Genomic DNA, 17449 nt, shown 5'->3' with positions numbered 1-17449 from the left:
AGCACTTTCCCTCCAGGGTTGCTGGAGCTGACTTCTGTGACTGTGTCTCGGGCTGCAGGAATTAGCAGGTGAGAATGTTTGGTCTTTATTGCCATGAAAAGCTTTTCTAGCTGAACAATAAATCAGTGTTAAGTATACTGGAGCAGGCCAGGCTGTTTGGCTTTCTACTAGGTGGCTAGCAACAGCTCTGGTCAGCTGGCACCAAAAATCCAACAGGCCACCCTTCCTCCAAGGATAATACATGCTTCAGGTTACGTGGAGGGACAGTGCTTGGTTCAAAGTCACCCAGGGAGCTTTGTGGCTGTGAGGGGAATTAGATCTGTGTCTCCTCAGTCCTGGTCTGACTCTCTAAACAACGATACTACACAGGAGGGGCACTATATAAGCATGTTTGACAAGTGTGTTCTATAAGCTGGGTGCCACAGCAGAGGAGGCTGTGCCTCTGTGTGGTGGGGGCACCTGCAGAAAACCTCAGCTAATGATCTCATTACTCAGGCAGCTTTCCTTGCCGGGCTGGCACTGTGGTATAAACCACTGAGCCTCTTGGGCTTGCCAATCAGAAGATCGGTGGTTCGAATCCCCACGATGGGGTGAGCTCCCATTGCTCGGTCCCAGCTCCTGCCAACCTAGCAGTTCGAAAGCACGCCAAAAAGTGCAAGTAGATAAATAGGTACCGCTCCGGCGGGAAGGTAAAAAGCATTTCCATGTGCTGCTCTGGTTTTGGTGTTCCGTTGCACCAGAAGCGGCTTAGTCATGCTGGCCTCATGACCCGGAAAAAACTGTCTGCGGACAAACACTGCCTCCCTTGGCCTTTAAAGCGAGATGAGCGCCGCAACCCCAGAGTCATCTGCGACTGGACTTAACTGTCAGGGGTCCTTTACCTTTACCTTTTTTTTAGGCTAAGACTAGCACTTTTAATTGCGATAAATGGAAAGTGAACTTCTTTCAATATGATTTTTTAAAAATAGCACTAACACATAATATTTACATCTATCTGGACCACGAAAAACAGCCAAAGCTCCCAAAAGAGGTAAACCTACAAATCTCGTAAGTTATGGCAGAGTCGCAACAACCAAGCATAGTGAAAAGGGCAGCAAATGAGGAGGAAGACTTGGGAGTCAGTGCTTCTAAATTTATTGGGGCTTTTACCCTCTTCCTGTTCACAAACACACACACAATCACACCTGTCTAGCAGGCACAATATATCCCAAACGCTTTATTTCATCACACATGTCGGCAAATAGGGTAAGTGTATCAGATTCGGCCCTCTCTGAAAGCTGAAAACAAACTAAAATGCCATACGGTGGCATTTAACTTCACGACAGTGTTATCCTCTTATTGGCTTTCAGCTCCAATTAGCACCCAGTTCCCATTATATCAGACTTTTTCCGAGCATCCAGCAGCGTCCATTCCGTTGGCCAGCAACGTCTGATTACAGTGTTGTTTCCCGTTGCACTCAATGCTGGCTTCCTGTTGCTGAGAGAGGGGAGCATCTGTGCCAGTTTGACTCATCAGCCCAAGAGGGATTGCTCCATCCATGCCTTGTCCGTGTACTTGGGTTCCCAATGCCTTTTTGTTTCTGAAGACAAGCGAGAGAGATGATGGAATAAAGCTCTGCTCTGGTCCCTGAGGTCTGAAGGCACTAAGATCTCACAAGTACGCCTCTGTCTCTTTAGCCTCCCGCACAGATTTGTCGTGCTTGCTCACTTATGGCAGAGGGGATACCTGAATATTCGACATCAAATGTGAATTAGGTATTCTGATTAGGAAATAACTTATGGACGTATTAATGGCTAGGGGCTGCTGCCCCTGCTAACTGCCTGCCAAGCTCTTTCCTCCCACCTCCCTTTGCACCTCAACAACTCCATCACCTGTCCCCACATGGCTATCCAGAGGCTATATATTTTTCACTAATGAGGCTCTGCAGTCATGAAGACCCTCTCTCTGGTCACCCCCTGTCTTGCCTTGGATGAAGGCGCGCCTGGCAGAGAGACTCTCAAAATGACCTTAATACAGGTTAGTAGAAGGACAAGCATTCTTCAAGATACCAGGTTTGGTTCCAGAGTGGGGGGGAGTTTTTAATGGTGAGCACCAGTACTTTGAATTGCGTTCAGAAATGTACTTGGGCTGCATGAATACCATGCATTTAAAGAACAGTCCCCCTGCCCCCCCCCCCAAGAATCCCGGGAGATGTATTCAGGTAGGTAGCCGTGTTGGTCTGACGCAGTCGAAATACAGTGGTACCTTGGGTTAAGTCCTTAATTCGTTCCAGAGGTCCATTCTTAACCTGAAACTTTTCTTAACCTGAAGCACCACTTTAGCTAATGGGGCCTCCTGTTGCTGCCGCGCCGCTGGAGCACGATTTCTGTTCTCACCCTGAAGCAAAGTTCTGGACTCACAGCTGTCCATGGAGGCGCAGGTTAACTCTGTGTCCAGGGCAGCTGTCTACCAGCTCCACCTGGTACGCAGGCTAAGACCCTACCTGCCCGCGAACTGTCTCGCCAGAGTGGTGCATGCTCTAGTTATCTCACGCTTGGACTACTGCAACGTGCTCTACGTGGGGCTACCTTTGAAGGTGACCCGGAAACTGCAATTAATCCAGAATGCGGCAGCTAGACTGGTGACTGGGAGTGGCCGCCGGGACCACATAACACCGGTTCTGAGAGATCTGCATTGGCTCCCAGTACGTTTCCGAGCACGATTCAAAGTGTTGGTGCTGACCTTTAAAGCCCTAAACGGCCTCGGTCCTGTATACCTGAAGGAGCGTCTCCACCCCCATCGTTCAGCCCGGACACTGAGGTCCAGCGCCGAGGGCCTTCTGGCGGTTCCCTCATTGCGAGAAGTGAGGCTACAGGGAACCAGACAGAGGGCCTTCTCGGTAGTGGCGCCCGCCCTGTGGAACGCCCTCCCATCAGATGTCAAAGAGATAAATAATTACCTGACATTCAGAAGACATCTTAAGGCAGCCCTGTTCAGGGAAGTTTTTAATATGTAACGCTGTACTGTTTTTAACACTGATTGGGAGCCGCCCAGAGTGGCTGGGGAAACTCAGCCAGATGGGCGGGGTATAAATAATAAATTATTATTATTATTAACCAGAGGTACTATTTCTGGGTTAGCGGAGTCTGTAACCTGAAGCGTATGTAACCCGAGGTACCACTGTATATAAAAAAAAAAGTCCACTAGCACCTTAGAGACCAACTAAGTTTGTTCTTGGTATAAGCTTTCGTGTGCTTGCACAGTTCTTCAGATACGGGAGCTGGGATACTGGGAGCTGTAGTTTATCTTGCACACAGCTCTAATTTACAGGACTATAAACTACAGTTCCCAGGATTTTTTGAGCAAGGAAATGCGCTTTAAGTATACGGCATAGATGCAGCCTAGATCTACACCAGATGGCCTGATCACTGAGCTTTGCTTGCACAAAGCTTCATTGGAGGTTATAGTCCAATCTATGTTGAGTATTTGTTCTGATTTGTTTGTCTGCAACAATGAGCATCCACCCCGACTTGCTTCTACTGTGTTTATATGTCTTCCCATTAATCTTTCTTTCATCCCACCTTTTCCAGTGCGCTACTTTCCAAATCGCAAAAAGGCCACTGCTGTTGTTTTGAAGTTAACTTGTTGTGCTAAAATGGCAAAGGACTTTAATCCAGTGTCATGGTGCAAGTCTAAATATTTGACATGCACCGGAATCCCTCCCTCAAAATATTGACAGTCTGGAGGAACCAGTTGGAGGGGGGGGAGGGAGAAACCAGCTGATATCTGATTGCTTCCCTTTTCAGCGTGGAAAGCTTTATTCAAGTGATGTGCCTTGTGTGTCAACGTCACTCACCTGCCATCTTCCACATCTTCGATTGTCTCTGGCAACTGGATGTTGGTTGTCTCTGTTAGCAGAAAGGCCACCGTCCCAGACACCAGTGCCACCACACTGAATATCAAGGGAGGAAGGTATCTCCAGGTGTCATCTAGCAGCATGATGAGAGGAGCTATGGAGCTGGCCAACCGTGCTATGAATGAACAGCAGCCAACACCACTCTGCCTGCAAAGGTAATGCAAAACAATTTCGATTGGAGATAAATCCATCAAACTGTTACACGCCATCCCAATCTCTGAGCAGTGAGAGGTTCAAGGGGTTCCAGGCACTTTCCCAGAGTTTGGTTTCCTTGGAATGATGGTCAGTGGAGACTGTGATGTCTTTAGGAGAGCCAGTGTGGTGTAGTGGTTAAGAGCGGTAGTCACGTAATCTGGGTAACCGGGTTCGCGTCTCCGCTCCTCCACATGCAGCTGCTGGGTGACCTTGGGCCAGTCACACTTCTTTGAAGTCTCTCAGCCCCACTCACCTCACAGAGTGTTTGTTGTGGGGGAGGAAGGGAAAGGAGATTGTTAGCCGCTTTGAGACTCCTGAAGGGGAGTGAAAGGCGGGATATCAAATCCAAACTCTTCTTCTTCTTCTTCTATATGGCTTTATTTGCACATATGTACAACCTGAGCCTAAGATGGAGGGGCTGACAGCATTCACACCCCAACAGATCTTGCTTCTCCTTTGGTAACAGCCTTGGATTCCAGCACAAATCTAGCATGGGTCTGTGTTTCGTTCTTTTGAAATTCAACACAACGTAATTAATGTTTGAATGGTGTAAAAATGCAACACTGACTTGAATGGTTATAGTATTAGAAATGCAGGAATGGGAGAGATAGAAAATGAACCATGGAAAGAGAAGAAGGGAAGTCACTGGATATCAATAAGCTTGTAAAAAGCAACAACAACCACCCCCAGTGGGTCTGATTGGAGCCCAAGCCACTTACCTGACCACCGTTGGGAAAAGTTCAGCTGTGTAGAGGAAGACGGTGGTGAAAGAGGCTTCGGAGAAACCCTTGCCCAAGATGGCCACTGCCGATCGGAGATGCCCATGCTCTGAGGGAGGAAGAAACAGGAGGCATGAAGATTTAAGGGCATACTGGAAATGTAGGTTTATGCAACACTCTGATGCTCTGGCAACAGATCCACCTTTAAGTAAATAAAAGACTTTTCGTAGCTAGGGAAATGTACCAAAAGGTGTAGGATAAGGGTAAATGGATGGGAAGATTAATAATAATAATAATAATAATAATAATAATAATAATAATAATAATAATAATAATAATAATAATAATTTATTATTTGTATCCTGCCCATCTGGCTGGGTTTCCCCAGCCACTCTGGGCGGCTCCCAATCGAATATCAAAAACACGATACAGCATTAAACATTAAAAACTTCCCTAAACAGGGCTGCCTTCAGATGTCTTTTAAAAGTAGGATAGTTGCTTATTTCCTTGACATTTGGTGGGAGGGCGTTCCACAGGGCGGGTGCCACTACCAAGAAGGCCCTCTGCCTGGTTCCCTGTATCCTCACTTCTCGCAGTGAGGGAACCGCCAGAAGGCCCTCGGCGCTGGATCTCAGTGTTAAACCGGGATGAATGTGCAAAAAAAAGAGTACAACCTCTGCATAGTCTTTGTGCAAAGAAATCAAGGATGGCTCCTCAACGTCTTCTGGAGGAGCCCCGGGAGGCAAGTGATGCTGCTGCAGCTCACATAATGACTAGGAGGATGCTCAGTGATGCTGCAGAACCGGCCAGATGAGCCTCTCACCTGCAGGGATGGCTGCATTCAGAGCAATCATGCCTCCCGTTCCAATCAGAGTCCATGCCTGACAATGCCTGCGGCCGATGCGGTCCAAGACAACATACACACTGACTTTGGCAGGGATCTCAATGGCCCCAAAGATAAAATGTGTCACGTACGGATCCAAGCTGAAACCGCTGATGTTTAGACTGATGCCGTAATAGGTGAACGCCACACCAAACCTGCAAGGAAAACAGAGACGACTTAGGTTCAGCAGCTAGGAATATCAGGATCAGCCCTTGCAAGCCAAAGTTGACAGGTGGATGGGCAATCGCGGGATGCCTTTACGGCCTCCCGTGATTGATGGGTGTCCTGCCCACCAGTCCAAATCTTGCTCAGTTTGAGTGTGTGAATGAACTCCCTGCAGGACTCAGCAGGGTCACTCTCCCTCGCATCAGTCAATGTGTGAGAGCAGAGGAGAGGGAGAGACCCTGATTAGTGCTGGGCTCAGGTACACAGAGTTCCGTTGTGCATCTGTCCATTGCTAAGCAGGACTGCTCTCACTACACATGATGTGTAGAGAGAGCTATCCTATCTAGTGCTGGGTTATTGCTTTGGGCAATGCCCCAAACACCAAAACAAATAAGTCGAGTGCAGCAGTTCGGAGCCCAATTTCCCCTAATTTATCAGATTTATGCGACTTTATGGGGAGGGGAAGGGCTGGAATTGATGTTGTTTGAGGGTAATACTACCTGGGCTACGCAAATGAAATGGAATTGCAAACAGTGGAAAATGCACGCAATAAACTCCAGTCCAAAACTTGTTAGTTTCTCCAGGCTCACTGCTCAGGTGTGTGTGTGTGTGTGTGTTTGTGTTTGTGTTTGTGTTTGTGTGTGCAGGGGAAAGACCAGTTCCATTGGGGCTGTAAAGTTCCAGAGGGTCAGGATTGCACACAGCCACCAACTATGTCAACAGTCATTTGGAATTACTCATTCCCAGTTGAGGTAGCGTTACAAAGTGAGATGGCATCTGAAGGAACCGTGCTCCATTTGTGGTGGGAGTTTCATAAATCACCGCAAACTAGCATTTGGAAAATATAGGTTGACACCGGAGAAAGCACAGCAATACGATGGCTTGCATTCCTCCTTTGATGTAAAATATTGCACACTCGCCCAAGGAAGACAATAAACATCTAATCTGACTTAAAAAAACAAACCAACATAGGAAAGCCTGTCTAAAGATAATGTTACTCTGTAGCTTAATTCCCACCACAATTAACTGCAACGCCTTCCAAGAAAGAAAACTGGCTCCATCTCTTTCAAAGTCGGGAAATAAGCGCAGTCATCTGTTTATGTTCATACCATACGACAACAGAACACAAGGTGGTCTTCCTCAACTTAGGAGTCTTCACCAGGTGCCAGTAGAAATAGGTCCTTGACTCCTCCATGGTCAGTGTCCTCCGCAGGACCTACATTCACCGCAAAGGAAGAGGGAAAATGGCCCCTCAGTGCTGTTTTGCAAAGGCTAGATCCCATCATGACCTCAGAGAGGGACTCATTCTCCTAGGATGGAGGCAGGGGGTTGGACTAGACCCTTTGGGTCCCTTCCAACTCTACAATTCTATGATTCTATGATGATGTAGCCAAGATGATACCATCTGTGCACATGAGGGAGATTGTCAGTATGCTTCAGAGAACCCCCAAAGCCTACAGAAGCATGAAAAATACATTTTGAGGGAGGGATCCCAAACTGAGCCATATTACGGAGTTTTGAGCATTTGGTGGGTACAGAAGGCTGGCTGTGGGAGCTTAGGAAGACTCCTTACACTGAGTCAGGTCATTGGTCCACCTAGGTGGTGGAAGGGTCAAGTTGTTGTTGGTTGAACCTGTTTATATGATTTTGTAATTTGGTGTGTCGCTTTTCACTCTTTGTTTTTATGACTTGGTTCCCAGCTCTAGGACTGGAAACACTCAATGAAGAGCGGACTATAAATACAGTGGTACCTCGGGTTAAGTACTTAATTCGTTCTGGAGGTCCATACTCAACCTGAAACTGTTCTTAACCTGAAGCACCACTTTAGCTAATGGGGCCTCCCGCTGCCGCTGCGCCGCCACTGTGCGATTTCTGTTCTCATCCTGAAGCAAAGTTCTTAACCTGAAGCACTATTTCTGGGTTAGCGGAGTCTGTAACATGAAGCGTATGTAACCCGAGGTATGACTGTACTGTGTATAAATATATACGAATTGATTAGTATCGCCTACACAAGCAGCCTTCAGCTCTCCAGGGTCTCAGCCCGACCTGGAGAGGTTGGGGATTGAACCTGGAGCCTTGTTGCATGGTAGGCAAGTGCTCTACCACTGAGCCACCTGCTAGAGGGCAAGCGTGGAAGGCAGGAAGGAGCGTCTCCACCCCCATCATTCAGCCTGGACACTGAGGTCCAGCACCGAGGGCCTTCTAGTGGTTCCCTCATTGCGAGGTGAGGCTACAGGGAACCAGGCAGAGAGCCTTCTCGGTAGTGGCGCCTGCCCTGTGGAACGCCCTCCCAGCAGATGTCAAGGAAATAAGCAGCTCTCTTATTTTTAAAAGACATCTGAAGGCAGCACTGCTTAGGGAAGTTTTTAATATTTAATGGTGTATTGTTTTTAACACTCGATTGGGAATCCCCCAGAGTGGCTGGGGAAACTCAGCCAGATGGGCGGGGTATAAATAATAAATTGTTGTTATTATTATAAATATATACAAATTGATTAGTATCATCTACACAAGCAGGCTTCAGCTCTCCAGGGTCTCAGCCCTACCTGGAGAGGTCGGGGATTGAACCGGGAGCCTTGTTGCTTGGTAGGCAAGTGCTCTACCACTGAGCCACCTATGGGAGGGCAAGCATGGAAGACAGGAAAAGAGAGATAATGGAGTACTAGATTGGCTGGCTTGTTGGAACCCTGAGCAGGAACCCTCCACACCACATCATTTTGTTGCGGGTCTTACTCGTTGTGGTTGTTTTCTAGAGGTCCATCACTGCACCTGAGGTGCTGCAAGAACCCTTGCACTCACGTCTGGGGTTATCTTGGAGTCAAACTCTTTCTTGCCATTGACTTTGGCACATCTGGAAAGATAGCCATGCGCTGCCTCCACCTCCTTCTTTGTCAAGAGCCACCGGGCAGATTCTGGGAGCCACCTGGCAAGGGACAAGCAAGGCATTTTGTAGATCAAGTGGGGTTGCTGCATCTGGGATTGCTGCAGATGAGGAAAACATCATCTCTATGCACACACTCCTGCCCCTGTGAGCTCCTGCGGGCAGTCAAGGCAAGATAGGGTGAGTGGCATTGACACTTTGATTCTCAAAGTTACCGGGAAGAAGAGGTAAAGAGTACAAGAAAGAAGAACCTAGGGAAGTTGGAGAAAGGGCACAGCTGACAAGATGTGGTTGGGTGTGAAGGAAACCTTTCGAAGTCCTTGGTGAATATTAGGGTTTGGAGGATGAAGTATAGGTGGGTTCCCATGAGGCAAGATGCAGTGTTAACAGCAAGAACCTTAATTGAACTACATAACTGAGAAACAGGGGCAAAGCAACTGCTTATATACATTCCTGAAAGCCTGGGCCACTCCCACTCCCAACGTGATTGGCTGCCTAAACTTCCAAGCTGCGAATCACGACTAAGAGTTCAAGGGCCAATGCCAGGGGCCCAAATCCTGAATGTTCTGTGACTGGACATCCTGTATCGAATCAGAACACAGGAGCTCTGAATCCTTAGTCCAGACTCAAGCTCAGGCAAACACAGACCACTGGATACATAACAGAGGAGTTCCACAGTCACTCACCACCAAATGACGATGCTGAGGAGGCAGGGAGAGGTGACAGCCAACAGGAGCCAACGCCACGTCCGAATCAGGTAGGCCACAAGCGCCAAAAGCATGTACCCAAGAGACCAGGAAATGCCGCTGATAGTGCCGCAGAAGGTGCGATGCTTGACGTCAGTCCATTCTACAGCTGGAAGTTAATATACAGCAGCAGCTCTCAACGTTTGGACTCAGTTCATATTCAACACAATCACAGTCAACCCCATAAACTCTAGCTGCAATGACTCAGCAGCCGAAGCTGCAATCCCTGCTCAACATTAGGACGGGGCAAGAGGGGCAAAGCCACCCTACTCCCTCTCTATGATCAAAGACCTTTCCATATTAATCCGTGGAGGGATAGTCCCTTTTTGCCACCCACGGGATGCTATCCTGATCAGATGAAAAAGAAGAAGAGTTTGGATTTCATATCCCACTTTATCACTACCCAAAGGAGTCTCAAAGCGGCTAACAATCTCCTTTCCTTTCCTCCCCCACAACAAACACTCTGTGAGGTGAGTGAGGCTGAGAGACTTCAGAGAAGTGTGACTGGCCCAAGGTCACCCAGCAGCTGCATGTGGAGGAGCGGAGACGCGAACCCAGTTCACCAGATTACGAGTCCACAGCTCCTAACCACTACACCACACTGGCTCTCCACTGCAACAGATTGCAGAGGGTGGGGACAGAAGTTTGCTGCAGCTAGTAATCTTCACAAAAGCAAGACAGCCATAAAGCGACCATTCTACGAGTGGTTTGACCATTGATCCCTCTTCCGAGGGAACTCTAGCTCTGTGAGGGGAACAGGGCTTTCCTAGCAACTCTCAGCAAAAGCTACATATCCCAGGATTCTGTAGGAGAAGCTACAGCTGTTTCAAATGCCGTGGTACTTGCTTTAAACGTAAGGTTTAGATGGGGCCAGAGAGAAAGAGGGTGCCCACGATCACTATTCCAATCTGCAGTGCCAACATGCGGAGGCATCCGGCCTGAAATGGAAAGAAATCACCTCTCATCTCGGAACCTCTCACCTAATATCAAGGAGATGATGGACACGCCTGTGAGTCCCATCCCACAGAGCGACCGCATGATGATGAACATCAGGTAAGTCTCTGAAAACGCAGCCAGGGCCCCGAAGAGCATCGTGGAAAGGAAAGACAGCAGAAGCATCCTCCTCCGGCCAAACCTAGGAAGCCAAAAGTAAACCAGCAGCACCTGTTTTCGTTCCAGTCAGAATGCCAGAAGAATTGCCTTGCCAGGTAAGGCCGCAGCCTGCACATCTCTCCAATGTCATGCACAGCATCTAAGCTTGCCTTCGCCTAGCACAGGGGTTGACAGCCTTCCTAGGCCCATGGATACCTTTGCGTTTCTGGGGAAGTGGCACGAGTGCTTCCCCTTCTTGCTTACCTCCCCTTCTTGAAATGAGCTCACCCCCCACCCAGAAAGACAGGGGGAGAAATGACCAGGGCCATCATTTGCTAGAGGGATTTCCTTATATGTGTTGAGAACATAAGGGGCAAAAGAAGCCAATGCTTCCTTGCTGTCTTTTGAACATTAATATCTCACCCGCTCCATCCTTCTCAATACAAGCTAACAGTGACTTCTTGTGGCTAAATGAGTGCATCGCAAGTCATCCGAAATGGCAGTTTCCATATGACACAGTATTTGTGTGTGTGTGTGTGTGTGTGTGTGTGTGTGTGTGTGGAGAGAGAGAGAGACTTCATTAAAATCACTCCAATATATGATTACAGTTGCGAGATTGTTATATGCACAAAGATGGAAAGCTACAGCCCGACCTACTATAAAGGAATGGCTGATAAAACTATTGGACTTGCCAGAGATGGCAAAGTTGACGTGTCCAGTTAGAGAAAAATCAATACTGACATTTGTTCAAGACTGGAAACTTCTTATGGACTTTTTGCATGAAAGAGAAAATGAACTTGTAATATTTGGATTTGAAGATTGAAAAAATACTGGTTTATAGAAGATAGAATGGTTGGGTGTTAATGAGTTAATACTATGTTTTGCTGCAGGACACAGAACCGGAAGTCTTTTCATCTTTCTTTATTCTTTTCTCTCTTTTTCCTTTCTTCGCTTTTCCTTTCTTCCTTTATTTCTTTTTAAATTTGTAATATATATTTTTTTGCTGCCTCTGTTCTTTTTTAGACTATGTATATTTCAGAATATTATATGTGTATTTCAGAATATTATAGAAATATGGGTATTAATTTTTGTATATATTTGGACAAGTGAAGAAAGAAAGAAAGAAAGAAAGAAAGAAAGAAAGAAAGAAAGAAAGAAAGAAAGAAAGAAAGAAAGAAATGGTTTATCTCACAAAGAACCAGGAAGATTTCCCCCAGTTTGCCGTAGCTGGTAAACTTTGTTTAAAAAGTCATAATAAATAACAAGATGAAATACAAAAAAATAATAATTGAAAGATGATCCAAAAAGAACTCCCTTAAGAGAATCAAGTCTTTTTGTCTTAAGACAGTCTTCAAAAGAATCTCCCTGCCCCCCATTTTTTAAAAAATAACTCCAGTAGCACCTTAAAGACCAACTAAGTATAAGCTTTCTAGGTATGAGCTTTCGTGTGTATACACACTTCTTCAGATACTCTGAAGCAGAGGCCGCTACAACATATTCCTAGAGTGGCTTCAGAACCAATCCCTCTCCCCAGGGACTCTGGGAATTATATCTCTGTGAGGGGAAGAGGGATCCTAACAACCCTCTCGGCACCCTTAACAAACTACATTTCCCAGGATTCTTTGGGGGAAGAGCGGGAACAACTATTGCTGGAAGACAAATGTACAATGTCATGCATGCCGCAGTTTTTGTTACCTTTTTCATGTTGGTCCCGCTGCTGTTTCTTGATAGAGAGGATTTGAGCTTTTCAAAACAGTACAAAAAAACCTACAAAACCCATAGATAAAGATGATGGCGAGAGGAGGGTGCCTCAATGCCTCCTTTGTACATGATTACATAAGAAGAGTCTTGTCTGAGGTCTATCTTGCCCACTCCTGTTGCCCACAGGGCTCATCCCACAAACAGGCTCTGAGCACAGGAGTCTTCTCAGATCGTTTCTACACTTTAATCCTGGCTGCAGGATCAAATGATCATGGCTAGCAGCCATTAACACCACTTTCAATTCTCTGAAGAAATAGGAGATGGTACTAGGGCTTTTTCCTCAGCCAGAACTCACTAGAATTCAGTTCCGGCACCTCTCAAGTGGGCGCCATTGGCATTATAAGAGAACGAGGGAGGCGTTCATGGAGAGTTCCTGCACCTCTGGAAAAAATAGCATTATTAATGGCCTCTAGTCAGCTTTAGCTCTTTTATTCAGTGCACGCTGCGCACTGAACTGCAGCAACAATCAATGTGCATTGATTTTTAGCACAGTAATATATATATATCTCCAACATGCATTGATTTCTACTTCCTGTCCGCCCCCTCCTGTCTCCCTTTAATACGATGGTCAAGACCTAATCAAGGGGTTCTAAGGCTCCATCCAGCACCAGTGAAAGTGTGCAAATGAGTTTTCCAGAGTTCCACTCCTGGTCTGACTCCACAGATTATGCTGGAAGATCATAGTCTTCTTTCTTCATGGAGCAAGGGCAGAGGCATTCTCATTAATATTTTTTTTCAAAATGGCACTTTGCTTTCTCAGAGTCGGTCCTTCTTGGTGGAAAGTTGGACCGGAGTCATACCTTGGTCCAGCAATTGTGGTAGTATCTGGAGCCAGCCTGGGTAGGGACATCCCCTGACCCACTGAGAGAGCTCATTAACATAGCCCTGGGCACAAACTTCAAAAAAACCGAAAGGAGAGATCTGGCTTAACTCCGTGAGGTGAGACAACCAGGGGAAACCTTTCTTTTGGAGGAGCGAACCTGAGTTGTTAGCATGTTTGTAATGGAAGAAATGGGATTAAGTGAAAGAAAGATCAATTTTGAGTGGGATTGGCGTAGGAAATGAATTAGGAGGGGGAAGAAACTGAGTGGGAAATAGATCTGCAAAGAGACAGTATTTTATTTAGATGTATGGCAGAGGTGTTCAGGGGCTGATTGCATCAAAAGAAGTGGAGATCTGAACAGCACTCAGGGGCACCATGATGTCTTCCCCGCCATACATCCCAGTGCCCACCAAGTTTTCTTCCAATTGAGGTGGGTTTAGGATTATTCCCGTGGAGGGTTGATAGGAAAAGGTTGTCTGTTTCGGGGGGTGGGGTGAGGAGGGAAGGAGTTATCCAAGGTTGTACAGTTTGAAAATTCATATACGTCTTTGTAATTAAAGATTTATCTACCTAAGACTTGGCAGTGAGACAGGTGAGGCAGAGATGGGCAAAAAGTGGGTCAGAGATGTACTGGCAGCTCTCAGAGCACTTGCAGCAGATCAGCAAATATCCTCATTTGTTTAAGAATAGCAACAATAAATAATCTCCACACACCCCTGGGCAAAAACCCCACACATCTAAGTTAGGCTCCAAGTTGAAGAAAGCTTTGAGTGAAAACCAGAAGTTGATTTTTGTGTGGGAAAGGACTGTGGTCCTTCAGGGCTGATACTGAAAACAAAATATTGGGTTGAGCATGTGCCCAGAGGCAACATATTCCTCGATTCCAATAATTATGCTGCTTTTTACCCTGACCCACCCCAACAAACCACCTGGCTGTTGTTGGTGGACTTCGAGATAATAATAATAATAATAATAAAGAACCACAGTAGATCCCACACGCCAGAAGCCTGTCTGCCCATGCACCAAAGACCAAAAGTAAACTCTACTCACCTGTCAGACAAGTAGCCAAAAAGTACAGACCCCAAAGTAACACCAATGAAGAAGAAGGTAGCAATTGCCTGGTTCATGCCTTTCTTCTCACACACCAGATCCCACTGGAAGGAAGTATCATGGATTGTAATTAAGGGGACCCAGATTCAAAACAGGAATAGCTGGGCAGAAGAGGGGATTTCAGCTGGAGTAGTTTGCATGAGAAGCCAACCAAGCCCAAAGAGTGCTCTCTAATGGTTCCTCATAAACAACTTGGATGATAAACAACTTGGATGACAAAACAAATTGGGGGGGGGGTGTTCATCCAATTTGCAGATGGCACCAAACTGGGAGGGGTGGTTAATGCTGCAGAGGGCAGAATCAGGATTCAAGATGACTTTAACAGATTGGAGAACAGGGCCCAAGCTAACAAAATGTCAGGTTTTACTAGCTGCACAAATTTAAAATGGAGGACACCTGGCTGACATGTGAAAAGGGGGTCTTAGTAAACCACAAGCTTAACACAAGTCAACAGTGTGATGCAGCAGCAGCAAAAAAAAAAAAAAAAAAAAAAAGCTAATGCTATTCCAGGCTGCATCACAGGGGCTCGTCCTCTTTCTCACCCGGATCCTTTCATTGCAATAGAAGTACATCAAAAGCTTACCTCAGTGGCCGTGGTTGATGCATATTGTGAGGAATCGTAGACCCAGCCATGCTGGCAGCTCAGGATTGATGAGGCGTTGTCCAGCTCCCAGGAAGAATTTGCCAGCAACTGAAACTGTGGCCTAGAAAACATCTTGCAGGGGCTCAGTGTCCCGTCAGGCTCTCTTGGGAGGCCAATGGAGAAGACCTCATCCTGGCTGAGATTGGAAGTGCCAGCAAAGGCTGGAAGCGCACAGTGGTGAGATGGAGAGGCAGAGATGAAATTGTGGAGCAGGAAGTGCATGGGGATCATCAGTCTGGGAATGCAAAGCATCAAGAAGACCAGGATCTGGTATCTCCCAAAGCCATCCACCTCCCGGAGGACATCCTCAAACATCATCGTGCTAGGGAGGGAGGTTTGGTACAGAGCAAACGCCTGTGCACTGTACAAACAGACCGAGCGACTGGGGAGAAGCTCCAGCCATTTAGCAATTAAGTACCTTAGCGAAGCAAGTTTAACATGGCAGTTTCACAGAAAAACAAGTGGCCTTACAAGACCGAACCCTATCAAGTCATGTGGTTCAGGAGAGACAATCCCTTAATGGCGAGCTCACAAGAGCGGTATTGTATTCTTTTCAGCTTCTTGGAGGAAAATATAGAGCCCAAGGCAGACAGAAGCAAGAAATCTAACCTCTTGAACTGATAAGCAGCTCTTGAAATAACTGGATCCAGCCTAGATTCCTGGTTGTGGAGTTAATGTAGTACCAGTAAGAACTATTATAAGTGCTTACGCACCAACACTGGATGCCGATGAAGAGGTTAAAGAAAATTTTTACTCTCAGCTGGATACCGTCCTATCAGAGACAAAAGAGGTTTAAAGACTTTCTCAAGGCAAATCTTTAAAAAAATGTAGTATAAACACCAACAACTGGGAAACACTGGCCTGCAAGCACTCCAATTGGAGAACAGCCTTTACCAAAGGTTACATGGGCTTTGAAGACACTTGAACTCAGGACGCAAGGGAGAAATGTGCTAAGAGGAAGGCACGCTTGGCAAATCCACAGCATGATCAACTCCCGCCTGAAAACCAATGTCGTGTGGATCCAGAATTGGCCTCCACAGTCACTTACAGACTCATTGTTAAAATCGTGTTTATGGAAGACAATCTTACTTGGCTGTGAGTGATCGCCCAAGAAGAAACAGTAAGAGAGCAAAAGTGTTCAGATGGCATGGGCATGGGCAGCTGTTGTTGTTGTTGTTGTTGTTACTAGTTCGTAAAGGTAAAGGTACCCCTGACGGTTACATCCAGTCACAGACGATTCTGGGGTTGTGGCGCTCATAGAATCATAGAGTTGGAATAGACCACAAGGGCCATCGAGTCCAACCCCCTGCCAAGCAGGAAACACCATCAGAGCACTTCTGACATATGGTTGTCAAGCCTCTGCTTAAAGACCTCCAAAGAAGGAGACTCCACCACACTCCTTGGCAGCAAATTCCACTGTCGAACAGCTCTTACTGTCAGGAAGTTCTTCCTAATGTTTAGGTGGAATCTTCTTTCTTGTAGTTTGGATCCATTGCTCCGTGTCCGCTTCTCTGGAGCAGCAGAAAACAACCTTTCTCCCTCCTCTATGTGACATCCTTTTATATATTTGAACATGGCTATCATATCACCCCTTAACCTCCTCTTCTCCAGGCTAAACATGCCCAGCTCCCTTAGCCGTTCCTCATAAGGCATCGTTTCCAGGCCTTTGACCATTTTGGTTGCCCTCCTCTGGACACGTTCCAGTTTGTCAGTGTCCTTCTTGAACTGTGGTGCCCAGAACTGGACACAGTACTCCAGGTGAGGTCTGACCAGAGCAGAATACAGTGGCACTATTACTTCCCTTGATCTAGATGCTATACTCCTATTGATGCAGCCCAGAATTGCATTGGCTTTTTTAGCTGCCGCGTCACACTGTCATCTCGCTCTATAGGCCGAGGGAGCCAGCGTTTGTCCACAGACAGCTTCTGGATCATGTGGATTAAGCAGTCTATATGTGTGTGTTTTTCCTAATTAAATAAAAGCCAGCCTTCTCTCAGAGACAAACATTGTTAATGTGAAAGAAGGAACTGCAACAAAGTGTTGTTGAGTCATTCCCTGTTTCTTTTCCCCAACCAGAGTTCCACCCACTCCATCATATCCCTGCAGTTTTCCTCCTCGCCTCCCAATAGTCAGTCAGCACCCCATGTTCTCACTGGTATTTCCACCCACTTTTAAAAATAAAAAACCCCATGGGCATACCTCAGAGTCTGCCAGGTTTCCTTGCTTGTGCCCTAGTGGGTTTTGCTACATAAGGACATGTATGGAAAGTTTGAAGCTGGCATTAGTATATACTAGAACGGATGAAGCATCGTTAGCCTATTTAAAATACCGGTACTGTACAGGAAAAAGCAGGGAATGAACTCTAGTCTCTTCATATAGAGAGACCCTTCTGCATCTCATCACCCAGAATTGATTCATGCTTGCCATCAGGGACCAGGAGAGTGGCTGTTTGCAAACCTTTTTTTATTATTTTTAATTCATTTCTTGTACCCCAGCCACTCTGGGCAGCTTCCAACGAAATATAAAGAAGCACAAC

The 17449-nt window shown here is 46.5% G+C and overlaps 1 protein-coding gene across 1 annotated transcript; it reads right to left on the bottom strand.

Moving 5' to 3' along the window:
• Nucleotides 1–1118: 1118 nt before the first annotated feature.
• On the bottom strand, nt 1119–15834 carry LOC114593421 (solute carrier family 22 member 7-like). The gene is made up of 10 exons (XM_077925519.1): nt 14854–15834; nt 14211–14314; nt 10465–10619; nt 9425–9593; nt 8657–8780; nt 6967–7073; nt 5633–5847; nt 4810–4918; nt 3836–4042; nt 1119–1579 (listed from the first exon to the last, which is right to left on the bottom strand). The coding sequence occupies exons 1-10, from the start codon at nt 15229–15231 to the stop codon at nt 1378–1380; spliced, it is 1770 nt and encodes a 589-aa protein (XP_077781645.1). The 5' UTR covers nt 15232–15834; the 3' UTR covers nt 1119–1377.
• Between the last annotated feature and the right edge of the window lie 1615 nt (nt 15835–17449).

Source organism: Podarcis muralis, chromosome 3, assembly GCF_964188315.1.
Source record: "Podarcis muralis chromosome 3, rPodMur119.hap1.1, whole genome shotgun sequence".
NCBI lineage: Eukaryota > Metazoa > Chordata > Lepidosauria > Squamata > Lacertidae > Podarcis > Podarcis muralis.
Note: the sequence above shows the minus strand (reverse complement) of the source record. Positions and strands in the feature narration are given on the sequence as shown.